General features: G+C 47.3%; 1 protein-coding gene across 2 annotated transcripts; it reads left to right on the top strand.

The window, feature by feature from the left end:
• Positions 1-27,077, top strand: Tekt1 (tektin 1). Of its 2 annotated transcripts, XM_006992197.4 has the most exons (8): positions 1-387; positions 2,131-2,337; positions 10,306-10,471; positions 13,692-13,820; positions 14,179-14,322; positions 16,974-17,196; positions 25,755-25,951; positions 26,829-27,077. In XM_006992197.4, exons 2-8 carry the CDS (start codon positions 2,148-2,150, stop codon positions 27,037-27,039), a joined length of 1,260 nt encoding a protein of 419 aa, XP_006992259.2. In that variant the 5' UTR covers positions 1-387; positions 2,131-2,147; the 3' UTR covers positions 27,040-27,077. The 2 variants fall into 2 exon arrangements, with proteins under 2 accessions (XP_006992259.2, XP_015841283.1); XM_015985797.3 differs by lacking the exon at positions 14,179-14,322 and having other exon boundaries at positions 257-387.
• The last annotated feature ends 173 nt before the right edge of the window (positions 27,078-27,250 follow it).

Raw genomic sequence — 27,250 nt, 5'->3', positions numbered from 1 at the left:
GGAGCATTGACCACCCGCAGAGCCCAGATGGCTCGGTGGTCCCGGGCCATCTGCAGCTGGAGCATCGCCAATCCCAACCCCGCAGTACACCTGCAGAATCAGAGACTCTGGGACCAGGAACCCCGAGTGACCCGGCCTCCTGATCGGTGTTTGACGTTTTCCCGGCAGGATCAAATTTCCGAGCATCCACCGCCACAGCTTCAAGTTTGAGCGGGTCTCCCTTTCGCAAAGCGCACGTTCGCGCTTGCGCAGTCTTCCAACCAGGGAGCCTTCCGCGTCCGGTTGCCATAGAGACAGCAGTTTTTCCCTCCTGGTTCTTTGAGAGCCAGGATCTCCAGTTGGGGTAAGGAGATCGCCGGCTTAGATTGTGCTCTTTAAGGCATTGAGGTAAGTGAACCCCGATCCACTTCACTGACCCCTTCTCCCTACCCATAGCCATGTGTCTTTTGGGATCCGCTATCAGCCCTGATTTAGGTCCCCTCTCTGAGACTACTCGTGCTTGTCCAAAGTTAAATCTTAGGAAGCCACGCTGAGGCAGACTCGGGAGAGACCATAGGAGGGACTGGATCAGGGAGCTCAGGAGTGTCTGAAAGGGCTGCGTGGGCCCCGGTGCTCAGCCTAGTCGAGATCTGCTCTGACTCCATCCTTGGTTGTGAAGGCTTCAGCGGCCCCTAGGGTTGTAGGGCCCAGAGGAGGAGCCCCTCAGGATTCAGCTTTGTCTGTGGAAGGCAGATACGATGGTTGTTCAGAGCCAGGGGGCCACATTTTCTTCTTTCCACTGCCCGCCTCCACCAGCTGATTTATCCTATGTTCCCCTTCATTTTAACACAGTCACAATGCCCAGATGTTGGCTTACAGATGTCACAGCTGTTTGTTCCTCAGAGAACATGTCTGGGTTCATGTATTTGGAAGAACACTGCTTGTCTTAGAGTTTCTATCTCTGTGATGAAACACCATGACCAGAAAGCAAGTTGGGGAGGAAAGGGTTTATTTATTTAGCTTATCCTTCCACTTCACTGTTCATCATCAAAGGAAGTCAGGACAGGAACTCAAACATGGCAGAAACCTGGAGGCAGGAGCTGATGCAGAGCCCGTGGAAGGGTGCTGCTTACTGGCTTGCTTCCCATGGCTTGCTCAGCCTGCTTTCTTATAGAACCCAGGACCACCAGCCCAGGGATGGCACCACCTACCATGGGCTGGGCCCTGCCCCATCAATCACTAATTTAAGAAAATGTCCTACAGCTGGATCTTTTTTTTTTTTTTTTTTTTTTTTTTTTTTTTTTTTTTTTTTTTTTGGTTTTTCGAGACAGGGTTTCTCTGTGTAGCTTTGCGCCTTTCCTGGAGCTCACTAGGTAGCCCAGACTGGCCTCGAACTCACAGATATCCGCCCGGCTCTGCCTCCCGAGTGCTGGGATTAAAGGCGTGCGCCACCACCGCCCGGCTTACAGCTGGATCTTATGGGGACATTTTCTCTCTGTATCGTTCCAATTTTAGTATATGTGTTGCCGAAGCGAGCACTGGGGACATTTTCTCAATGGAGGTTCCCTCCTTTCAGATAACTCTAGCTTGTGTCAAGTTGAAATAAGACTAGCCAGTACACTGCTCTGTGGTCCAGCAAGTCCTATGAAAACTCGTTGTTCTCCAAAAGACATACAGGAGAATATTAATAGCATTCTTGTGGTAGCCCTAAGTGAGAAGAGTCCGCACATTGATAAGCAGTAGAAACAGGCTGATTTTTACATAGTCACTTGGCACACTACACAGCAGCGAGAATGGACGAGCTACATTACAAGCAGCCCGACCACTGTTATGGACACGATGTCAAATAAAAGGCACCAGGCGCAAAAGGATACACTGTGTATGGTTCGAAACCAAAGGAACTTAGATGTAGCATAAAGGTCAAGTTAGTGGTCACCCTGTGTATCTGGAGTGGCAACTAGGGACTAGAAAGGTTTGGCATGTTGGTAACATTGATTTCTTGATCTGGGAGCTGGCTACACAGATATGCTTGGTTCAGATTATGATTTGTGCAATTTCCGGTATGAGTGTCACGTTTCGATGATGGTGACGATAGCAGAAAAAAAAGACCTGTTGCTTTCAATTAATGCAAAATTGTCTGTGTTTGATCAGGACTTTGGATATCTCAAATGGCCAAGCTACTGCAATCTCCACCCAAGTTCCTTCCTGCAGAATGGTATATTGCTAACAAAAGCCAATACCACCGAGCAGAGGCCCAAAGGTCCCGATCTGAACGCCTGGTGGCAGAGAGCCAGAGGCTTGTGGATGAAATCGAGAAGACCACCAAGAAGTCTCAGAGTGATGTGAACAAGAAACTTGGTAAGACAATGTGCTTAGTATGTTTGTGACTGCATCCTGATGAGGTCTCTGGAGGGGTTAGCTCCAGTGCCATTGTTTGGTGTGTCATTCTTGAAGGATCGGGGTGGACAGAACATTTTCACTCTGCAGGTTCTGTGTTAAAGGCCGGTGCCATAAGACAGACACAGTAACACTATCTGATTTTCAGCCATCTATCATTCATTCACCAATTTGATTCCCATTCATTGATAGCATGTATGGGCCACACATTGGGAGCACCACAGGGGTTGAGCAGAGCCTGTGCTTTCATGGGTTCCCACCTTGAAAGGTGAAAGGTATGAAAGTCATTGATCAATATAGAGCCAGATAAGTGCTGGGTAAAGAGAGCTAAGCTGGGGGCGGGGCGGGAACTGGAGAACTGGGCAAATTCCTAGAGGAAAACATTTGAGCTGCATCTTACAGGGGGAACAACTCAATCCTAACAATTCCATGCTGAAAAACAGAGAATGCTAAAGAATAGTAATCTTGGGGGCTGGAGAGATGGCTCAGAGGTTAAGAGCACTGACTGCTCTTCCAGAGGTCCTGAGTTCAATTCCCAGCAACCACATGGTGACTCACAACCATCTGTAATGAGATCTGGCGCCCTCTTCTGGCCTACAGAGATATGTGCAGACAGAACACTGTACACATAATAAATAAATAAATCTTAAAAAAAAAAAAAAAAGGATTGGTGATCTTGCCATGCAGTGGTGGCACATGCCTTTAATCCCAGCACTAGGGAGGCACAGGCAGGTGGGTCTTTGTGAGTTCGTGGCCAGCCTGTTCTACAGAGCGAGTTTCAGGACAGCCAGGGCTACACAAAGAAACCCTGTCTCAAAAAAAACAAAAACAAAACAAAACAAAACAAAACAAAAAAAAACAAAAACCAAAAAAACAAAAACAAAAAACAAAACTTAAGTTCAAGACCAACCTGGTCTACACAGTGAGTTCCAGGACAGCCAGGGCTATATAGAGAGACTCTGTATTAAAGAAAAGAAAAGAGAAAATAACAACAACAAATAAATAAAAACCATCAAGGGGCTGGCAAGATGGCTTGGCTGGCAACCTGAGTTTGATGACCAGAACCTGGGTAAAAGTGGAGGGAAAGAGCCAACTTTATGAACTCGTCCTCTGGCATCCACATGTATGCAGTGGCACATGTGCCCAGATGCACACATCATGTATACATGCAAATAACAGCAACACAACACAACACAAAATAAACCAAAGTGTTGAGGTGTGGCTCAGTGATAGAATGTTCATCAGGCCATAGATTCCACCCCAGCACTGAAACATAACCAAGCCTACAAAACGCCTCAGAATAATGCCAACAAAAGATGTGCAGACGCTCTCCACCAAAAACTACGACCCGTTACTGCAACCAGCCAAAGAGGTCGTAAACAAATGCAGGATTTGGAGATGAGTGCATAGAAAAATTCAGCATTTTAGTCACCCCACAGGGTGACCACTAACCCGATTTTTTTTTTTTTTTTTTTTTTTTTTGGGTTTTTCGAGACAGGGTTTCTCTGTGTAGCTTTGCGCCTTTCCTGGGACTCACTTGGTAGCCCAGGCTGGCCTCGAACTCAGAGAGATCCGCCTGCCTCTGCCTCCCGAGTGCTGGGATTAAAGGCGTGCACCACCACCGCTCGGCCCACTAACCCGATTTTTAATGCTACAAATTGACCTATAGATTCAACACAGTGCCAATTAAAAACACCATCAGGCTTCCCGATGAAACGGGCTAGCTGCTTATAAAAAGGTAGAGAGGTATGCATGGCTGGCTTGAAGGAAAAGCCGCACCCCAACCCCTGCCTCATCACACATCTACAAAAGCAAATCTAGGTGTGTGCGTATCTAAACAGGAAAGGTAAACCCATGAAACTTTCAGAGGAGGGTCCCCCGCCACACACACACAAATTCTCACTCTGTAGACCAGGCTAGCCTTGAACACTCAGCGGTTCTCCTGCTTCAGCCTTTTGAGTCCTGAGATTATAAGAAGGAACTGTAACTGAGAGGGTATCACACACCCACCAGAATGGCTAGTGAGGAAGAGGGCAAGAAAAAAAAGAAAGGAAAAGTGCCCAGTGTTGGGGAGGAAGCGGGACGGTGGGCGGCCGACACAGTTAGAACCCTTTTGTCGCTGGCGGAAGGATCAGTGGTCAGTTTAGAAAGTGCTGCCTGTACCTGTTGAAGCTGGGTGTGTATAAACTTTCACACTGCTGTTGCACTTTTAGCGATGAAACCTAATGTCTCTTTACTAAAGATCTATGCTGCAGTGTTCATTAACACCGGAGTGGGTAAATAGCACCTCCCTTATGCAGCAAAGGGGCTGGCAGATCTGCAGCTTAATGCACCTCCACAGAGGAATCTCACAAACCCAGGAAGATGTTCAGTGAAAAAAAAAATACACAAATGGATCTCTCTCTCTCTCTCTCTCTTGGTTTTTCAAGATAGGGTTTCTCTGTGTAGCCCTGGCTGTCCTGGAACTCCCTCTGTAGACCAGACTGGCCTCGAATTCAGAGATCTACCTTCCTCTGCCTCTCAAGTGCTGGGATTAAAGGTGTGCACCACCACCGCCCGGCCACATTATTTCATTTTTAGAAATCAAAGAAAAAGTAACTTATACTATGAGAACTCAAGAGCGGTGTGTGAGGAACATGAATGAGGAAGAGCCAAGTGAGACCTTTCTGGATGCTGATAATGTTTCCTGAGTCAGGTATTTGGTCCTTAGTACCCTCGCTCATTACATTTTATAATATACTTTTCTAAAGATGCAGTTTTCAATAAAAAGATCAAATAACTTTTAAGTTCCTGTGCTGGTTTTGGTGGTACAGACATACCAGACTGACGTCTGTCCTTGCAGGGTTTCCGTCTGAAAGTCAGATAAGTCCAGCACTCAGAGCCCTGTGGTGTGGGTTGACCCACAAGGCAGAAGGAGGGCAAACCGCCTCGGCCTTAGTTAGTGACCCTTTGACTTCCTGATCCGTGGAGCACTAAGTCTTCCTCCCTTTTGGCCTTTCTCCAGTACGAGAAGCCAGGGGGTGCCTCTCACCTGGTTCACCTGCTTTCTTTCTGGCCGGTTCTTCCCCTTCCTGACTGTTGGCCCTTCTCTTTCCGTTCCCTTCTTATTGGGCCGTCTCACTGTTCTGCTCTTGGCCCCCCTTAGTCTTTTCTCCTCTTCCCTCTCCTTCTTTTTAAAAAAGATTCATCTTTTATTGTTGTGTGTATACCTGTGTGTCTGAGTTTATGTATACTGTGTGTGTGCAAGAACCCACAGAGGCCCGAAGAGGGCGTCAGACACCCCGGATCTGGAGTGACAAACAGTTGTGTGTTACCATGTGGTTGCTGGGAACTGAACCCAGGTCCTTTGCAAGAGCAGCCAGAGCTCTTAATTGCTGAGCTGTCTCTCCAGACCCAGCCCTTTCTGTACCTCTCTCCCCTATCACTCATTAGAAACTGCATCACAATCCTCTTTGTTTTACAAATAGAAATTGTCCCTACCAGAATTCTTTTATGGAAGCCATACTGCTTGCCAAATATTTTCACCTACATTGCTTTAAGCACCCCAAAATAAACAGACCCCGAGATGAATGCAACAGTGTCCTTCAAAACTTGACTGTATGGCTCCTTAGTTTGCTGAGTGTATCCAGGCTATCCTTTCATCGACCTAATCCTCCCCTCCCCCCATTAAATGTGGCCAGTATTGTACTAGATGGTTCCAAGGATAAAGCTGATGAAGACACACTCATTCTAGTACAAAAGAGCAATAAAAAGACCACTAAAGTTATTCCAGACTAAGGCAATGGCATCGCACACTAATTAGTGACAATAATTTATGGATGAATTTTAACAACAGAAGCCAAGGATAAGCCGGCAAGGCAGGATGTGGGAGTTGATGCACAGAGTACTGAAGTGGGAGCAGCGAATGCCAGGCGAGTGAGCTGAAGCTGCAGGAAGCCTGAGGGACCTTGAATTTGGACAGCTCTGTCCAGCGAGTAGCCCATGAGAAATCAGGAGGAAGCGAGAGGAATCAGGGAGTCATTGCATGTCTCGGTGGGAGCAGCTGTGTGGATGGGGTTGGTCAGAGAACATGCTGAGGGAGAAAAAAGGGGAAGGGGACAGAGAGGGTCAAGGACGGGAACAAGAGGATGAGGCATCGAGGTCGTGGAGTTCAGGAAGTGAGGGTGTTGTGGGTGAGGATGCCTTCCATTGTATGGTGCTTGTCTCAGCCTAGAGGAGGCTGAAAGGCAGGTGGAAAATGGATTTGAACTGGTGACTTCAAGATCGCTGGTGGCTTCCGAGGTCTAGGAGGGCAGTGAAAGATGCACAGGACGGAGGCCAGCTTCAGAGCCAGGAGGCTTCAGTTTATGTGACGGATGCAGGCCCTCTATAAAACTCTAGCCAAAGGTTCTTGAAAGCTTTGCCCCCAGGACAAAGGGGAATGAAGCCGCAGCAGAAAGTGATGGACAGTCAATGCTGGAAACCGGAAAGCAAAAAGCAGCCACACACACAGGGACTATGGATGGTTGGGAAGGGTTGAGGACACTGGATTAATTGATTCATGGTGTAGAAACCTTGACATATGCAAAGCTGGGTGTATCCAGCTCCTGCTGAGGCTGGAGATTCAAGACAGAGCTGGGAACACAATGTTGAAAATCTTTAGAAAGAGCCCCCTCTCCGTTCCAGCTTGCCCTCACGCCAGCAGAGCGCCTGAAGTCAAAGGACTCCGTGAAGGGCTGGTTTACAGGACACTGGTAGCCTGGCTTCAACATGTCCCCCCACCTGACAAGGGATTTCTGTGGAGAAATTAACTGCCTTGAAAAAGAAGGCTCTGCAGATAAGCGTTTTCAGAGAGTCTCCAGGGAAATGCCTGGGGCCCTGCTTCATGGCTCTGTTCAAAAAGCAATCTCGTGGGCAAGCATTGTCCTCACAGACAGGGCTTCCAAGCAGCATTTCAGCACGACATCTGTCACATACCTAAAGAAGATTTCCAGCCTGGCGTGCATGTGCACACACACACACGCACACGCACACGCACACACAACATGGACACTTTGGAGGCGGTACTTCGTTCAAGCAGTGAATAGATCCTCCAGACCCCTGATATTCTGCAGCAGCCTTGGAAAAGAGACATCGAGGGAACAGAGAGCCTTGGAAATGAAAAACAGGAAGGCAGAAGAATTTTAAATATCCAGAGAAGCTTCAAAAGATAAAATTGAATAATTCTCCAAGAATAACTAAAAAGGAGAAAGGGGGAAAAAGATAGCAAAGTGGAGGCCCAGTCTGGGAGGCTCAGTGATCAATGGGGACTCTGGAGTGCCAATGGAGAGGATAGAGATGAGAAGGAATTATCCATGAACAATTATATATATGTTTGAGCAAGTTGATGTCTGTTATCTGGCACAGGAAGATTGGTACCGGTGTGAGGTTTCAAAGCACCAGGAGAAAGAGACATAAAGTTCACGTACAAAGAATCCTCTGGGGTCAGAATCATTTCATTCTTGTCTACAAAAGCCTGAAAACTAGAAGGAGGCAGAGAGACACCAGAAATCTGAGTGAAAAGGGTTTACGTACTACAAGCCAGTACAGAGCTGAGCACCACACGATGCAATAGCCGCGGTAGAAGAAAGGGGTGCCTGGTCTTTCAGCTTTTCAAAGGTTTCAGCTCCTACATGTGCATGTCTTAGGAAGTTCCTGGAGGGTGTGCTTCTGTGTGTTGAAGGGGTGAATTCGAGGAGGAAGAAACACAACTCAGGAAATGGGACTCCAGTACCTAAGAAATACACAGGGGGTTCCTGGAAGCAAGACCAAAGGGTGATAGGTTGATGAAGTGGTGCAGAGCAGGTCACTTGGTCACAGCAGGAGAAAGGGTCCTGTGAGTGATGTTCCCAGAAGGGAACCATCATCAGTTCCCTAAGTATTAGACTAGCTGGGGTTGATTGACAGGAAACTAACAGTTCTGTCCAAAAGTTTGAGGAAGCATTGGTAATTAATTAAAAAAAAAAGTGAAGGGATTACTTTAAAAAAAGATTTTATTTTTTATTTATTTATTTTTTTGGTTTTTCGAGACAGGGTTTCTCTGTGTAGCTTTGCGCCTTTTCCTGGAACTCACTTGGTAGCCCAGGCTGGCCTTGAACTCACAGAGATCCGCCTGGCTCTGCCTCCCGAGTGCTGGGATTAAAGGCGTGCGCCACCCCCGCCAGGCAAAAGATTTTATTTTTATGTGTGTCCATGTGTCTGGGTATGCACACGTGAGTGCAGATGCCTGCGGAGACCAGAAGAGGGCAGTAGATCCTCAGAACTGGAGTTACAGGCAGTTTTGAGCCACCTAATGCCAGTTCTGGGAGCTGAATTCTGGTTCTTTGCAAGAGTAGCGCTGAGCCATCTCTCCAGCCCCTGAAGTGGTTGCTATAGTAATCTTACAATCTGCATGTTTCTTATAACTCATCCTCTCTGAGAAAGAAGTCATCTGGGCTGGGGAGATGGATTATTGTGTATGACTGCTTGCTGTGCGAGCATGAAGACATGAGTTCAGATCCCCATCACCCACATAAAAAGCATGCCTTTGATCCCAGCACTCGGGAGTGAGAGCCAGGCGGATCTCTGTGAGTTCAAGGCCAGCCTGGGCATGCGCGCGCGCGCGCGCGCGCGCGCGAGCGTGTACACACACACACACACACACACACACATACACACACACACACAGAGTTATCAGCTAGGGGGCGTGGTGCATACCTGTTTTTTCAGCACTTATAGGCCTAGGCAAGAGGAAGGAAAGGTCAAAGGCAACTTGGGCTACATAGCAAGAGTGTATCATGAATAAATAAACATATATAAACAAATGGGTTATTAAAAATAGAGATTAGTTCAAGAATTAGGGTTTTTAGAATGTTAAGTATTATGTTGAGTGTAAGAAGAAATATCTTGTCTCCCCTTTGCTAATAAACATGTGTTTGTTTATTTTTGATGTATGTCTTTTTAGACATGTCTTTGCTAATAAACACGTGTTTGTTTATTTTTGATGTATGTCTTTTTAGACATATCTTTGAGACAGTGTCTCAATGTTGCCAGGCTGGTTTGCATTTACTGTGTAGCAGAGAGAGAGTGATCACGAATTTCTGATTCTCCTGCCTCCAGCTCCCACGTACTGGGGTCACAGCCTTATGCTACCATGCCCAGTCTGTGTGGGTGCTGGAAATTGAACCTAGGACCTCCTGTAGCTCTTTACCAACTGAGCTACATTGCTCACCATTACTCATTAGCACGTATAAAGATGTCAAAAGGACTGGGGGTGGTGAAGTACATCTTTAATCCCGATACATAGGAGGCAGAGGCAGGTGGATTTCTTTGAGTTCCAGGCCACCCTGGTCTACAGAGTGAATCCCAGGCCAGCCAGGGCTACATAGTGAGACCTTGTTCCAGGAAACAAAAACAAAAACAAAACAAAACAAAAGATGATGGGGGTGTCCCTAGAAGCCCAGCTCTAAGAAAAGAGAAAATCTTGAGCCGGGTGGTGGTGGTGGTGGCGGCGGCGGCGGCGGCGGCGGCGGCGGCGGCGGCGGCGGCGGCGCACGCCTTTAATTCCAGCACTCGGGAGGCAGATCTGGATTGGATCTCTGTGAGTTCAAGGCCAGCCTGGTCTCCAAAGTGAGTTCCAGGAAAGGCACAAAGCTACACAGAGAAACCCTGTCTCGAAAAACAAACAAACAAACAAACAAACAAAAAAAGGAAAAAGAAAAGAGAAAATCTCAGGTAGTGTTATGAAAGTCTCCACAAGGCGTCTAGGGTAGGGGTGGGGCTGGGTGAGCAAGCGAGAGGTCTGGGTTCCATCGCCAGCACCACAGCAAACATGCACACACACACACACACACACACACACACACACACACACACACACAGTTGGCTCCACCAAGAGCCGGCACACTCAGGCGTGACTTCTGTGTGCCTCAGAGCAGAGACAGGAGGAGGTCAAGTTCTGGAAGAAGGAGTTAGATGACAAGCTTGAACAGCTCGTGCACCAGACAGATGATCTGCTCATCTACAAGATTCGCCTGGAGAAATCCCTGGAGAGCTTTAAGGAGCCCCTGCACATCACGGAGCGGTGCCTGGCCTACAGGTTAGTCACCTGATGCAGGGCGCTCAGCGCCAGGTAGCCAAAGCTGACTGTGCTAGACTGTGGGTGGAGCAGGCAAACCGGCAGGCAGGCGTTCTGTGGGAGCTGAGATGGAGCCTGTCTTGCCCATGGTGTCTGTGGAGGGAACACCACATGTGGTTCGTGCCAAACTCTGCTGTCCTCTAACTAAAAATATAGGTGAGTGTCAAAGAATTACAGAAATGCCGGGCGGTGCTGGTGTACACCTTTAATTCCAGCACTCAGGAGGCAGAGAGAGGCAGGAGGATCTCTGTGAGTTCGGGGCCAGCCTGTCTCACAAAGTTCCAGGAAAGGCGCAAAGCTACACAGAGAAACCTTGTCTCGAAAAACCAAAAAAAGAAAAGAAAAGAATTGCAAAAACAACATAATTAATCTTAAAATAGTTTCTCTTTCTGTCACCTAAGAATGTTTTGAGATTTATTTTTATTATGTGTGTGTGTGTGTGTGTGTGTGTGTGTGTGTGTGTGTGTGTTTTACCTGCATGTATGCCTGTGTACCAGGTGTGTGCAGTGTCAGAAGAGTTCAGAAGAGGGTGCTAGATCCCCTTGGAACCAGAGTTACAGACATTTTTAGCCATCATGTAGGTGCTGGGAATTGAACCCAGGTTCTATGGAAAAGCAGCCAGTGCTCTTAACTGCTGAGCCATCTCACTAGCTCCCTTTCCCATGACTTTTAAGTGTTTAAAAATGACCAATGTAGGGCTGGAGCGATGGCTCAGCAGTTAAGAGCACTGGCTGCTCTTCCAGAGGTCCTGAGTTCAATTCCCAGCAACCACATGATAGCTCACAACCATCTCTAGTGGGATCTGATGCCTTCTTCTGGTATAAAGACAACAGAGCACACATATACATAAAATAAATAAATAAATAGTTGAAAAAATTGGCCAGTGTATATTGCTATGGTGTGCTATAGTATTATAGTCCCAGGTTTTTTTGTGTTTTGTTGCCTTAAGAACATGAGTTTTAATCCCTAGGCTACCTCATGATTTGAGATGGCAACCTAAGCTCCAGACAGTCTGTTTTTCCAGCAAGTAGGAGTAAGTAGAGTTTGGCATTCACCATTTCTCTGTACTTGTGTCCCATTGGCCAGAACATAACCACACAACTGGACCATGGGAAATGGTTGTCTTCAGTTGGGGCAGCCAGGTGCTCCTCTAAAGTATCAGGGGTTCCATCTCCAGGGAAGAGGGTGAGAAAGATACCCTCATAGCTACTGGGAGGCACAAGCCTGCTGGGATGCACAGGGCACCCTGCTGTCTAGAAAGTACATGGGCACACTTCTGGTGATCTGTAAATCCAGGAATAGGATTATTCTCTTATTTTCTTAGGCAATGCCAATTTCTAGACCTGTTTCCTAGTCTAAGTTGGAGAGTTATGATGAACTGATGAGTCTGTGTTTTTGTTTGTTTGTTTGTTTGTTTTGGCAGGCTCTCATTTTGTAGCTCAGGCCAGCCTAGGACAACTCACATGCAACTTAGAAAAGTCGAGAACTCCACATCTCCAGTGTTGTCTCACTATGCCTGGCTCTCATTGGTGGTTTGCTCTAGCAGAGGCCCTTTCCACCCAGCATATTGTCCATACCGACTTTTTTCATTTTCATTTTTGACATGTGTAGCTCAGGTGGGCCTCACGTTCACTATGTAGCTGAGGATGATTTTGTATTCTCTTGCCCACACCTTCTCAGCGCTGGGGTTACCAGCAAGTAGCATTTATGTAGTTTACATGAACTAGCCATCCAGCGCAGTACTTCATGAGCACCAGGGCAAGCGTTCTACGGTATTCCCAGCCCCATACTGATGCTGGAGTGAATGTGACCAAATCTTGAGCCTTACAGGTCACTCCAAGCTTCAAACCTTGTAGTTACAGCTCTGAGTCCCAACAGCTTCAAGGTAGAGTTCAACGTCCTTAGCTTAGCGGAGTTTGTCATAACTGGGCCCCAGTGAATTCTCCAAGCCCGGAAAGAGAGGAACTTGGGAGTGCTGAGGCCTCTGCAGGTTCCCAAATACACGGTGCTCTTTCTCAGTAGAAGCTCGGTTCCCCCATGACCTTAGCCCTGACCTTGTGGAGCAAGCAGTCAGTGGTTCCCAGATGGATTTAGAGGGCATGCAAAGGCAAGGGTGGGCAGTGATACCCCACCCTCAGCAGGCTCCTAAGCCCAAGGCTAACTATAAATGCAGAGGGTGCTGAATTAGTGAGCGCGTACTAGGTACCAGGGGCAGGAACACTGCTTTCTATCAGGTCCATTCCTTGGCACACCCTATGAAGTACTTACTAATAGTTATCCCCACTTACAGAAGGGGACGTCAAGACACAAATGTTACATAATACACCTCAGGCTCCACAGCACGTGGCTAGGGGATTCCCCTAACCCAAGTATTACCAAGCAGAGTTGAAATAAAGTGCCCAGCGTGGGGTGGTTTTGGGGAGTGGTGTATCGTGGTGCTTCTGATCAGAAGCACATGTGATGCTCAGCATGTGACATTGGGTGAGCTCCTTCACTCCTCTGAGACTCAGTTGTCCCATACGTATTTTAAAAGGTTGAGTGGAAGGGTTGGGGGTGTAGTTCAGTGGTAGTACAGTTAGTTGGCTAGTATGCTCCAGGGCCTGGGTTCCATTAGGAGGGAATTAAACTGATCAAGAGGGAATATTTACATCAAAACAGAAGAAAACAGCCCAGTGTGCGTCACATAGCCAGGGCTCAGTGGTGGAATACCAGTATTGATATTACTGGTTACTAACACTACAGCAGAACCTTTTTTTTCTTTCTGGATTCAATTTCTTGTCTAAAAACAAGACTAGGACCAAGGAAAGACACACCTGTCTTTGAAATTCTAGGTCAAAAGAGAGTTGTTTGCAATGAGCACGTAGGAAGGAGAAGACTTCAGAGCAGATGGCCAGATTGAGCAGGAAGAGGCAGCAAGCAGGAGTCCCAGCATTCAAGGGCTGAGGCAGGAGAATCAGAAGACCAGCCTGGGATACATAGGGAGACCCTGTCTTAAAAGCCAACCAACCAGGCAGCCAGCAAGCCAGCAAACAAAAATCAACAAATCCAAGGGTCCGGGTGGGGGTAGTGGAGCGCGGTCGTTCATGTGGGGTTTTCAGGCCAGGTTTCTGCACGCGTTTTGGATATTTTGAAGAGGCACAGGCACAAAGTAGTGTCTCACGCTCCTGCCCCTCCCCACCAGGGAGAAGCGAGTGGGCATCGATCTGGTGCAAGATGTCGTGGAGCAGGAGCTGCTGAAGGAGGCCGAGATCATCCGCGGCGTCATGGCCCTGCTGAAGCGCACGCTGGAGGAGACGACGGAGCAGATCAGGTACCTCGGACCCCACCCGAGTTCGGGGGAACCGGTGTGTCGCACCCCACAGACGGTTTGCACCCCGAAGTGGAAACGCTAGCGTGGAGTCCGGGTTCCGGCCTCGCCCCCACTGGCGCCCCCTGGTGGCGGGAGGATTGTGGCGGCATCTCACCAGGGTGACTCACTGGGGTCCTTTGTGGCCTCGCTGACCAAACATCAAATGGCATGTGTGCGCATTGGGGACGTGGAAGTGGGAGGCAAGGAGAGGCCATGCTGAAAGGAGCCAGTTTTAGCTTCGTTTTCCAGGGCCTCCCGTGATCCTGCAGCTGTCACGGCCCTTCCCAAGGGAGAAACCCAGTTTACCTTCTTCCTTCAGGCTGAACCGCTCTGCCAAGTACAATTTGGAAAAGGATTTGAAGGATAAGTTTGTGGCTCTAACTATCGACGACATCTGCTTCTCACTCAACAATAACTCACCAAATATCAAATATTCTGAGAATGTTGTGAGAATCGAGCCCAAGTGAGTGGGGCCCTGCGGCTGGTATAAGTGATGCTGGGAATACCCAGGTCCTCTCAGTCTGACAGGGCCAGGGGATGCCTCCTGCAGCCCCTTGGAGCTGGGAGGCTTGGGGCAAGGCATCTGCTGAGCAGTTTTACCCTGCCCCTGCCCAGAACCTTCTCTCACTTTAAGAAAGACTGGTAGAGCATGTCCAAAGACTTATAATGCATTCCTGTTGTTGGTTGTTTTTGTTCTTTTGGGGGGGGCCCGCCACCCAGCTCCCAAGTAAATCACACATGAGGCTTATTCTTATAAATGTCCAGCCTTGGCTTGGCTTGTTTCTTGCCAGCTTTTCTTAACTTTAAATTAGCCTGTCTACCTTTTGCCTTTGGGCTTCTACCTTTCTCTGTTTCTGTGTACCTTTCATTGTATATTTCTCCGTGGCTTGCTGTGTGGCTGGCCCTTGATGTCTTCCTCCTTCCTCTCTCATTACTCTCAGATTTCTCCTTCTATTAGTTCTCTCTGCCTGCCAGCCCCACCTATCCTTTCTCCTGCCTCGCTGTTGGATGTTCAGCTCTTTATTAGACCATCAGGTGTTTTAGACAGGCAAAGTAACACAGCTTCACAGAGTTAAACAAATGCAACATAAACAAAAGTAGCACACCTTACAATAATATTCCCCAACATACTCCTTCATCTATTTATAGTTTAACAAGTGGAAAATTATAAAAAAAAAAAAGTATAGTAATGGGTGAATAATAACTTCCCACATCAGTCCTTTTCCAAGATTACCGCAGAAACACATGCACATCCAACACTCAGGCCCATTTTGTTTAGTTTGCAAAAACTGTGTGTGCCTTTTATGTAATATCTAATTTGCATTTTAAAAAACTATGTGTGTGGATGCCTGGGTACACTTGTGCCCAAGTGGAGGTCAGAGGACTACTTATGAGAATTGGTTCTTTCCTTCTATCTGTGGGTCTCAGGGACCCCACTCAGGTCGGTAGACTTGGTGGCAGGCTGTTTTGCCTGTTGAGCTAGCTTACTGGACCCTTACCTTAACTTGTAATAAGTATTATATTGTAGAGCTAACTCATTCATATTTGATTTTTTTTATTAAATATACACACAGAGTACATACAGCAAACACTTAATACAAAATTGAATGATTATCATTGTATCAGTATCTTTTTAATGTATAAAAAATAGAAAGATAAAGTGCCTCCAGACTTAGCTTCTCAGAATAATAAATGTTTAGTATCTCATGATCTTGGGTAGGTTGAGAGGTCAGACACCACTTAACTGGTGGCCGGGCTCAAGGTGCCCTTAGGCGAAAGTCCAGCTAGAGGCTGGGGCTGCACCCGTCTGAAGGCTGGACAGGGGAGGGATTGGCTTCCAAGGTGACTCATGTGATGATGTGGGCCTCAGCTCCTGGCTTTGTGAACTTCTCCAAGGACAGTTCATGAAATGGGAGCTGGCGTCTCCCATCTCAAGTGATGGAAGAGAAAGAGAGGCAAGGGGTGGGAGGGGGAGGGTCTAAGAAAAGCCTTGGCGCTTTTTAATATCCCAGCCTCAGAACTGGCATCTCATCTTTGGACTTGAGAGAAACAAGTTGGCAAATTTGTTCTCATCCTTAAGGCAAGGGAGACAGGGACCTCTGGGGAATGCCTCCAGTCACCAAGTGGAGAATCCTCAGGCAGTCCACTGGGATGCAGGGAAATAACACCTGCCACCCTGTTACCATAGAAACCTTTTGGCCCACCCTCCTCTTCCCTCTCCTCCTTATCCTCCTCTTTCTTGAGACAAAACTTGATGTAGCCCAAGCTGGCCTCAAACTTGAGATCCCCCTGCCTCAGCCTCCCTCAGTTTCCTTCTGCCTAATACTTTTTTTCTACTTCCACAAAGTAGACACTCTCTTGACTTCTTCTAATAGAGTTGTTGTTTGCCTGCTTTTTTTGCTAAATAACATCACACATTCTGTGGTGTGTGCTTATGAATAACAGTTTTTAGGAAACCAGAGAGATGGCTTAGTAGTTAAGAGTGCTTACCACTCTCACAGAGGACTCAGGTTCTATTCCCAGCACCCACATGGTGGCTCATCACCATCTGCAACTCTAGTTCCAGGGGATCTGGTGCCCTCTCCTTGCCTCTGTGGGGACCAGGCATGCATGTGGTGCAGACATATACGCAGGCAAAATACTCATACACATAAAATAAAAGTAAACCTTCAGATAACATTTACTAAAATACTTATCAAGGTTGCTAACAGTTTCTCATCAAACTAGCGACCTGTTCACCTCCTGGCTTCCCCTCACTCAGTGTGCTAGGTTCTAACTATTGTTGCTCTTATATTTTGTGTTGAAGCTCAGTGTCTCCAGCTCTGTGATCTCGACTCAGTTCATTCATTTCTCTGAGCTTGTTTTCTCCTCTCTGAAGCTGGGGTCATAAAAGCAGCTTAGTAGACTTCCTGGGGGATGAAATGAGGTGACGTCTTTAGGTGCTAGCTCAGTGTCTGGCACCGACATGGGAGGCTTCCAAAGATACTGCCGTTGGCGGACTGCCATTGGTGGAAAAACATCCTGGGTACTTGTGGGGTGGAGGTAGCCTAGTTTCCAGTAATTCTCAGGAGTTGCCCCTGCTACCCCAGCCCGAGCGAGGAACTTGTGTTGCAGCTCCGTGAGTCTGGAGGACTGGCTGGACTTCTCCAATGCCAACGTGGAGAGGGCGGACAAGCAGTGGAACAACTCCATAACGCTGAAGACTCTGGTGGACCGCATCCTGTCCCAGACGGCCAATGACCTGCGCAGACAGTGCGATGTGGTAGACACGGCCTTCGTAAACGGGCTGAAGGAGACCAAGGATGCCAGGAACAAACTGGCTGATCATCTGGCCAAGGTGGGGTCCCTGGGGACACGCTGGATTCATGAGGTCTTCTCATGGAAGCATAAATGTCTGTGTGTGCTGAACCTCTGTTGACACTCACTCTGCCGATTGGCAAGGAGACAGAGCCCAGAAGCAGGAGAATGGAGGCTGAGATCTGGGCACAGCCTTAGATCCTCCTTATATAATGTGCAGAGAAGAGTCCTGAACTCATGTGTACTCAAGTGCCCAGTTTCTCCAAATCTAGCTCCAATTCCCTGGTCAACTGTTCCTGCTAGTTGCTCAGAGTTATATTGGCAAATGGCTTCTAGGAGTCAACAGTAAAATGTCTTTGAGGCATAGAACTTGCAGATCCCCACGGTGTAAATATTCCCACCATGGTCCGTTTCAAACTCCCCGTTTAACAAAGAGCTGGCAGAGTCACTGAGAATTTAGCCATCAGAGCCCACAGGATCCAGCTCCCACACACCTTCCTTGCTTCAGGACCTGTGTCCTGACCACACATGGTCAGTCTGAGCTCAGAGACATGGAGTAGAGTCTAGTGGGAATGGGCTTTACCTTGAACTTAAAAGATGGAGACCCCTAGAATCTGGCAACAGTGAGCTGAAGGACTTAAGCAGATCCTTCTAGCTCTCTGCACCCCTTAGCCAAGCTGTAACATGGGGGTCATGCCAGGGCTTCTGCCGCTGAGAGAAGCCGAGGCTTCAGAGCAACCATGGAAGGGTGAGGTGAGGTGGGATGCAATGCAAGCCACGTTCCTCACCTGTGTCTTCTAGGAGCTCCTTCTAAGGCAGTAAAGAGAAGTAGGCGAAACTGATTTTTATAACATTTCACTTAACTTCCAATATAAAAATTATTTTAGCACATCATCAGGTACTTTGTATTTTTATGATAAACTCTTTGGGGCTGGGGAGGTGGCTAAGTAGGTAGAGTGCTTGATGTGCAAGCATATGGGAGTGCCTGAGTTTGGATCCCCAGCCCCCACGTTAAAGGCGGCACGGAGGCACACACCGTGGTGGATGCTAGTGCTGGGGGGCGGGGGGGGGGGGGGGCGAGTAGGCTGGCATGGAGACCCGGAGCTCGAGGGCTTGCTGGCCAGCTAGTCTAGCTGGAGTGGTGAGGTCCAGATTTACTGAGAGACCCTGTTTTAAGAAAGAAGGTGGAGAGCAATAGGGGAAGATGTCCAGCATTGACTTCTGGCCTCCACACATGCACACATGCACACATGGGCATGCGCACCTGCATACACATGCCTAATACACACAGAAGAATAAGCAAGCATGGACTTTGAGTGACTCTGGGGTCCCACATCCACATTTGGAAGTCTTGGACTTAGGTCCCATGAGGAAGGGGCCCATGTGACCGTCATTTGCCAGAGGCCTCCCTGGTCAGGAAGGGACTTCACAGGCTGAAAGGACAACATTCAGCTCTCATTTTGTTTACAATGAGACAACAGCAAAGCATGTCTAATCCTTTGAAAGATTTACAATTAAGTAACAATATTTAAAATAATCAAATGCTTAGGTTGGCAAATATTTTTTTTTTATAAAAAAATCAAATAGTAAATATTGTAAGCATTATGGGCCAAGAGGCATCAATCAGGGGTAATAGGTTGGTATTTATACAAGGAAAACAACACATTCCCAAAAATTCTTCATTGACAGAAATTCAGTAGTGACAGTAATCACAGTGATGGAGTGTAGTTTTTAAACACTGGTCTACTTATAAGAAGAGAGGGATTCTGTTGGGAGGAGATAGCATCTTGCTTTGTTCTGATGCAAAGTTGGCGTTTCCTAGGAAATCCCTTGCAAAGCATTCCCTTGCCAATGCTGATCTGTAACGAGCTGTTACATAATTCATCTAAAAATATCGTTTCATTCAGATCCGTACTGCCAGATGATGTCAAAACGTCTGAGCAAATGATTTTAATTGGCTCTGTTCATTTCTTGGGGGGCGCTGGTGGATTTCTGTCAGCTGCTTCCCCTGATACTTGCCTTTTAGCATGTAAATCCCTCAAGGCTGAGGGTGAGGTCACTGCTCCTTCACCGCGCTTGTTAAGTAAATTCTGAAATGTGAGCAATTCCTTTGGCTTTGAGGTCAGAACCCACTGCTGGGAGTTGGAAAATGTCATTGCAAATCTATGCAGGAAAGGAAATTTTCCTTCCTGCTTTAACTTTGATAGCAAGGAGGTGGGGAGAGCAGCTTGACACCAGGTGCCCGAGAGGTGACTGCATCCTAAGCTGTGTCCCTCGGGGCTGTCTGGCTTCAAAATTTTAGGTCAGGTTCAAGGAGGACTGTTTTGAGGCTGTATGGAAAGCTAATTTCCAAAAGCATCCAGCATTTGTTAGCAATGGTTGAGGGTTCTTCTTCTTATTCAGGAAAATTCCAATCTTAGCCCCGGGCTAAAATAAACCTTAAGAAAATGTAAGCATGGTGAAGTCACTGAACGTGGAACCGTGGAGCCCACAGAACCACTGAGCCGCTGTTTCTAAAGAAGTGGCGTGTCAGTCAAATCCGAGAGCTAATGCCGTTCACTGTTGACGAAGCTAGCGCAGCAGCACTTGACAGAGCCAAATATTTATGCAAAGTACATTTAAAAATTACTGTGTGCATACGTGTGTGTAGCATATGTGTGCTTGTGTGTGTGTGTGTGTGTGCGTGTGCGCGTGCGCGCGTATGTGGAGGCCAGAGGTTGACTTTGAGTGTCTTCTTCCATTCCTTTCTACTTAACTTTTTGAGCCCGAGTCTCTCACAGATCCCACTGACTAGCAGGCTCTGGGGATCCTCTTGTCTCAGTGCTGGGGCTTTTTACAAAGGTGGACGGCTGGGCTCTGAACTCAGTTCCTCGTGCGGGTGTGTAGGCACTTCAGCTGAGCCAGCCGCCTCCCCAGCCTCCACAAAGCACTTCTTGATGACTAGTCCAGGGACTAATCATAGGCTTTCGATAACTCGCGTCCTCACAGGCTCTGTAAACTTGTTCGGCCCAGCCCATTTCTGCTCAACACGTATTAGGACCACAACATCTCAGCATATTCTACTTTAGGTTGTGTTGATAGCAATTTCTGAAGTGTGTGTGTGTGTGTGTGTGTGTGTGTGTGAATGTGTGCACATGAGTGTGCACGAGTGTGTGTGTGTGAGTGTATGTGTGTGTGTTTATGTGTCCAGAGATTAATGACAGATGCCTCCCTCTATTACTCTTCCCCTTATGTGTTTTTTAAATTAAATTAATTTTTAAAAAAATTCATCTATTATTTTACATCTGGTCTCTTACTGACTGCACCTTGAACTTGCCAATTTGGCCAGACTGGCTGGGTGGCCAGTGAGATCCAGGGAACTTCCAGTCTCTGTGACCATTCCCCAGTATTGGGGTTATAGAAGAGTGCCACTGCTCCCAGCTTTTATGTGGGTGCTGTGGATCTGACTTCGGGTCCTCCTGCTTGCCAGCAGGTGCCTTACCACGGAGCCTCGGCACATTTTCTCAACTTTTTGGAAATAGTCATATCGTGTAGAGTACTCATAGAGGCTAACTCTTCAGTCACATCCAGCACAGCATTGACACTTCTCCAATAAGCAATATTGAACAGTATTAGACCACCTGACAACTCATTACAAGAAAAAGAAAACCATACGAAATTGACTATTTGTTATACAAAAAAAAAAGGGAATATTGATTTTACTCTGGTCCCTGGTCTCTTTTTCACGCAACTGTTTTGCATAATGAACAATCTTGAACAAATTTCTCTTCTCTGGACGCGTTTCCCTGAGCTGCTGCCGTCAACCATGATGCAGTTAGCTGGGAACAACGGCTTCCCTGCTTGGCGACGAAACAAAATCGGAGCCCTTGACTGCAGCCTCCTTTTCACTTTGAGACACTGCAAAGGATGAGATTTTCGGTTTGTTTGTTTGTTTGTTTTTCCCGATCGTTGCTTTCCTGGGAGTTGAGAACACTGTGACTGATGCAATGGCTAACGATGCCGGTGTACAGTGTCGCCATCCTGCGTCACTGCGTCACAGATGCATTGGTCCGACTCCTAACCCGTCAACCCTGAAAGCTCCACTGGGCCTGCAGCAGGCAACGCTCGGGTTTCTTGTTTTAACACGATGTGTACACAGCGGGCCTTAGTGTGAATAGTTGTGTCTCTTTCAAAATTTATACTGAAACCCATTCTCCAAGAGGTAAGTCCTCTAGCAGGCTTTCCTCGGGACCCTCACAGAAGGGATGGGTGGAAGTGGGCAGACCCCTGCCCTCTGCCTTCATGGGTGGACACAGCAGCAGGGCGCTGTCTCAGAGCAGAGAGAGCTGCCTCTGCAGACATGGTACCTGCCAACTGTGAGAAATCAATTCCTGTTTCTTATCTGTTCCCCGGCTCTAGGTATTTTGAAATACCAACAGGAAGGGACTGAGACACTGGTAATGAAACAATGAAATAAGATGTCACTGGTGAGGGGGTGGCTAGAAAACCATGGAGCTGTAACTGCCTGGCTGTGATTGACAGTGCCCTGGGCAACAGTGCAATGCAATGAGAGCATCACACAGTCTGTCAACACCCCTTGACTCTGTCCTTGTTCAAAAGTGGCCATAAATAAACCAACAAGCAATGACTGTGTCTCAATTGGACTTTATATAGGGACGCTAAGAACGGCGCTTTCTATAATTTACCTGGCACAAGGCATTCTGCTTTGGATTTTTTTTTTCATTCCATTAAAATATAAAGCACTTCATAGAATGCAAGTTCATCATGAGCTGTAGGAGGAAAGATTTCAGAACATCTATCTGATAAATCAAAGAGGGGTCTGGGCAGACACCCCACTAATAACTCTCTCCTGGTGTGACTAAGCACATACAAATATAAAGCACTTCATAGAATGCAAGTTCATCATGAGCTGTAGGAGGAAAGATTTCAGAACATCTATCTGATAAATCAGAGAGGGGTCTGGGCAGACACCCCACTAATAACTCTCTCCTGGTGTGACTAAGCACATACGCTCATCCTCTTACGGCACCAAGAATATCAGATTAAAACAGTGAGAAGACCCGATGGGCCTGCAGGAAATCCAAGACGACAGTATCAGATACTGGTGAGGTTGTCGGCCCAAGCCTCTCTCTTACTCATGGCCTGTGGGAATGCAAAATGGCCTGGTTCCTCACAAAACTCTTCACCCCTTTACACGATCAGTCTCATTCCTTGATATTTGCCCCAGTGAGATGAGTGCTTCAGTCCACGTAGCTGGTATCTATGTGGTAACTACTTGGCAGAAGGAATAATTGTCACGAACGAGTTTATATTCTCTGGACATACTTGCTATAGTCAAGTGATTTAATTAGTTGGTGAATGACTTTCCTTGCTCAGCTCTCATTCCTGGAGACTTAATTTGCTTGCAGCCTCATTTTCAGTTTTTGTCTCTCTCTCTCTCTCTCTCTCTCTCTCTCTCTCTCTATATATATATATATATATATATATATATATATATATATATATATATATTTAAAAATATACAATTATATAATTGATTTAGCCGCAATCTTAAAATGAAATTTTAACATTGTATTTACTTATCATTTACTCACTTTGTGTGTGTGTGTGTGTGTGTGTGTGTGTGTGTGTGTGTATGGAGGCCAGAGGATGAGATGTGGGAAGCCAGTTCTCTCCTGATTTTCTCTGAAAATTGAACTCAGGTTGTCAGGCTTGACTGCAAATGCCATCACCCCATGAGCTGCCTCACTGGCCCTGAAATTCTAGTTTGGAGACAATATTAGGACGTTTAAGAGAACATATGACTCATCTTTTTTTTACTAATTAGATGGGAAGAAGGTTTCTCTTATTACAATATTTGAAGTATCAAAATATGCATCAGTTTATAAATGCAGCTGTAAATAGAGAAAGGGTTTTAGCTAAGTTTGAAGTCAAAGAAACTATTAATCACAACCAAGTAAAAGGGATTAACATTTGCTAAGTTCAAAATAATCATTTATTTATTTTATGTGTATGAGTATCTTGCCTGCATGTATGTCTATACTTAGTGCCCACAGACGCCAGAAGAGGGCATTGGATCTCTAGGAACTGGAGTTACAGAGGTTGTAAATGGTTCTGTGAGTGCTGGGAACTGAACCCAGGTCCTTTGAAAGAGCAGCAAGTCCTCTTAATCGCCGAGCTACCCTCACATTTGCTAAATTTCAAATAGTATAGTATCTGTAAAGTGAACTTTAGAAATCCTTTTTAAAAATGGCTTTTATTTTTACTTATGAGCATGTATGGCCCATGCACGTGAGTTCCGTGAGGAGGCCGGAAGAGGGCATTGGACCAACTGGAGCTGGATTCCCAGGGTTGTGGGCCACCCGATGTGGGAGCTGGGAATTGACTCCAGGCCTCTGTAGAACCAGCAAGTGCTCTTAACCACTCAGCCACCTCTCTGGCCCTGAACTTAGGGAGAGTTAAGCAGTTTAAGAAAACCTAAGCCGGGCGGTGGTGGCGCACACCTTTAATCCCAGTACTTGGGAGGCAGAGCCAGGCGGATCTCTGTGAGTTCGAGGCCAGCCTGGGCTACCAAGTGAGCTCCAGGAAAGGCGCAAAGCTACGCAGAGAAACACTGTCTCGAAAAACCAAAAAGAAAAAAAAAAAAAAAAAAAAAAGAAAACCTAAGTACTGTGTACGGAATTTGTCTGAGTTCTAATCTTCGTAAGTTGGCCTTTAAAACACAGATGAGTGGGAATCAGAAGGGTAGGCAGCCACAATAGTAAGGGACTGTGGGAATCAGAAGGGTAGGCAGCCACAATAGTAAGGGACCATGGGAATCAGAAGGGTAGGCAGCCACGATAGTAAGGGACTGTGCTCTTGGTGTGATAAACATACTGTGGATGTGCTACATGAAAAGCAGAATCCTTTTATGTTAGACACATAGACTCAAATATTTGACACAGAAATGATATAATACCCAAGGTCTACTTTAAAATAATTAGGTTGCATCTGGGTGGTGGTGGCGGTGTCGCTGCCGTCGCACGCCTTTAATCCCAGTACTCGGGAGACAGAGGCAGGTGGGTCTCTGAGTTTGAGACCAGCCTGGACTACAGAGTGAGTTCCAGGACAGCCAGGGATACACAGAGAAACCCTGTCTCAGAAAAAGCAAAATAAAAACAAATAGAATAAAATAAAACAAGTAGGCTGATGGGTAGGGGTGGGTAGAGAGACATGCGGATGAAATAAGATTGGGTATCTTTTTTGGTCGGTTTTTGTTTTTTTTTTTTTTTTTTGGTTTTTCAAGACAGGGTTTCTCTTGTGTAGCTTTGCGCCTCTCCTGGAACTCACTTGGTAGACCAGGCTGGCCTCGAACTTACAGAGATCCGCCTGCCTCTGCCTCCCGAGTGCTGGGATTAAAGGCGTGCGCCACCACCGCCCGGCCGGTTTTTGTTTTTTGAGACAGGGTCTTACTGTGTAGTCCTGGCTGTCCTGAAACTTACTACATAGACCAGGCTGGCCTCAAACTCACAGAGATCCTCCTGCCTCTGCCTCCTGAGTGCTGGGATTAAAGGCATGTGCTATCATGCTGAGCTAGGCTATCTATAGCCTGTCTGTCTATCTATCTATCTATCTATCTATCTATCTATCTATCTATCTATCTATCTATCTATAGATATAAAAGAGGTTCATTAGCCTACCTGCCCTTCAGTATGTGTGGAATTTTTCATGATGCAAAGTTGAAAAAAAAAAAAAACCTCAAGGAGAAAATTTTTTTTTGGCAGTGTTAGGGATTGAACCCAGGGCCTGTGCATGGCAGGCAAGTCTTCTGTACTGGTCTATACTCATAACCCTAATGAAATTCTAATTTAAGAAAACAGAATAATGTACAAGTTTCTTTCGGTGCACAAAGCCAATCTCAAAAATATTCGCATAGGCACTGGGGAGATGAACTTTGTAACCGTGTAGGCAAGAGGCCCTGAGCGTGTGTTCATAACTGAATGAATAAGCTACCTTTCTGTTGCTGTCATAAAGACACCCCTACAAAAGCAACTCAGGGAAGAAAAGTGTTTATTGTTGCTCACAGTTTTAGAGGGGTGGAGGGTAGAGCCCTCTTGTCAGGGAAGTCTTGGCTTGATGACAAGATCAGGAGACTCATGGCCCACAACTTCATCCACACACAGGAAGGAGAAAGAGAGAAAGCAGGAAGTGGGGTGAGACCGTAAACCCTCAAAGGCTGCCTCTAGCAAGGCTCTACCTATCAAAAGTTTCATAACTACCCAAACACTACCACCAGCCAGGGACCAAATGTTCACATACACGAGTCTATGAGGGACATTTCTCATTCAATGGCCAAGCCTTTGCTGAGGGCGTTCTCCGGGGAACTCACACCGTCTGTGTGGGTGAACCGGTAATGGGGGCCAGTCAGATGCACTTGGTGCCTGGGGCTCCACAGTTGGATGAGTATCTCTGCTTTGGAGACACGTGATCAGATTCTCTAGGGTTCTGCTTAGGTGGGAACGTGAGGTCGGGTCTTCTTAATGTGCATGGTCACGACAGCTCTGTCGTGTCTTGATTTCCAAGGGGCACAGCCTCATCCACTCCAATCCTTTCCGTCAGGTTATGGAAGAGATTGCTTCCCAGGAGAAAAACATTGCCGTTCTTGAGAATGCCATCTTGGACCAAGAAGGGCCAGCTAAGGTAGCGCACACGCGCCTGGAAACCAGGACGCACCGGCCTAACGTGGAGCTGTGTCGAGATGTCGCTCAGTATCGGCTGATCAAGGAGATTCAGGAGATCAACCATAATGTTGCCAGGTGGGCCAGCCCCTGCTGGGATCTGACGTCAGACTGTGTTGTAAACTGCAGGAAGGGGCCCGGCTGAGGGTGCTGCTGGCTCTGTATGGTTGGAAGGATGCCCTTCCTACTAGACACCAGGTCGGATAACTCCAGCCAAAGCTGCTCTTATCCGTGAAGCAGATCTCAACACCAAGCCATTTTGTAAGAAAGTCCAAATCTGGATGTTTAGATAATAGCTGCCGTTTTAAACATTAACTTTTCTTTTTTTTTTCCATTTTTTTTTGGCGGGGGTGTTCGAGACAGGGTTTCTCTGTGTAGCTTTGCGCCTTTCCTGGATCTCACTCTGTAGCCCAGGCTGGCCTCAAACTCACAGAGATCCGCCTGGCTCTGCCTCCCGAGTGCTGGGATTAAAGGCGTGCGCCGCCGCTGCCGCCGCCGCCGCCGCCGCCGCCGCCGCCACCGCCGCCGCCGCCGCCACCTGGCACATTGGCTTTTCTTTTCCAGTGGTGAAAATAAAGCCCAGGACCCTGCGCTCGCTATGCCAGAACTCTTACCACTGAACAGCGTCCCCCAACTCTTGTTTTGAGACCAGTTTTTGCTAAGTAGTTCGGGCTAGTCTCGAACTTTCTACGAAGCCTAGGCTGGTTTTTAAGTCATCATCCATCCCTTGAGTGCTGGGTTTACAGGTGTATACCACTATATCCAGCTACTATGTGTCATAAGCCTGCCTGTGGCCACGGCCAGAAAGCACTCCCTTGAGAAGCAAGCAAGGGGATGAGCACTGTCAACTTAACTGAGCATCCAAGCACATCCCCCTGCGCCCCCCCCCCCCCCCCCCCCGGAAAAAGCGGTGCAGAACAAGTGATGCTTCCCCACGTTCCTCTCCTTCTCCCAGGTTAAAGGAGACCTTGGCTCAGGCTCAGATGGAGCTGAAGGCGCTGTACCGCAGGCAGCTGGCTCTGCAGGAGGAGATCCAGGTTAAGGAGAACACCATCTACATCGACGAGGTGCTGTGTATGTCGATGAGGAAGTCCATCCCGCCTCGCGATGGCGATGACCACGGGTCCTGGGAGGGGGGCATCCGAGCAGAGGCCATCTGCTGTTAGGTGCCATTCAGATCCTCATTAAACCACATCTTACAACATCAGTCGCGAAGAACTCTCACTTCAGGTGGGCAGAACTCTGGGCAGCCTGCCACAGCCTCTTGGGCAGGACATCTCAGGCTCTCCGGGGTCTGCGACTTGGGGACAAGGTTCTGTTCTACCGTGACTGTCGATGAGGTGAACATTTCATAATTCAATGCTGTGTATCAGCACC

Source organism: Peromyscus maniculatus, chromosome 8 (genome assembly GCF_049852395.1).
Source record: "Peromyscus maniculatus bairdii isolate BWxNUB_F1_BW_parent chromosome 8, HU_Pman_BW_mat_3.1, whole genome shotgun sequence".
NCBI lineage: Eukaryota > Metazoa > Chordata > Mammalia > Rodentia > Cricetidae > Peromyscus > Peromyscus maniculatus.
This window is presented reverse-complemented; position numbering and strand designations above follow the sequence as displayed.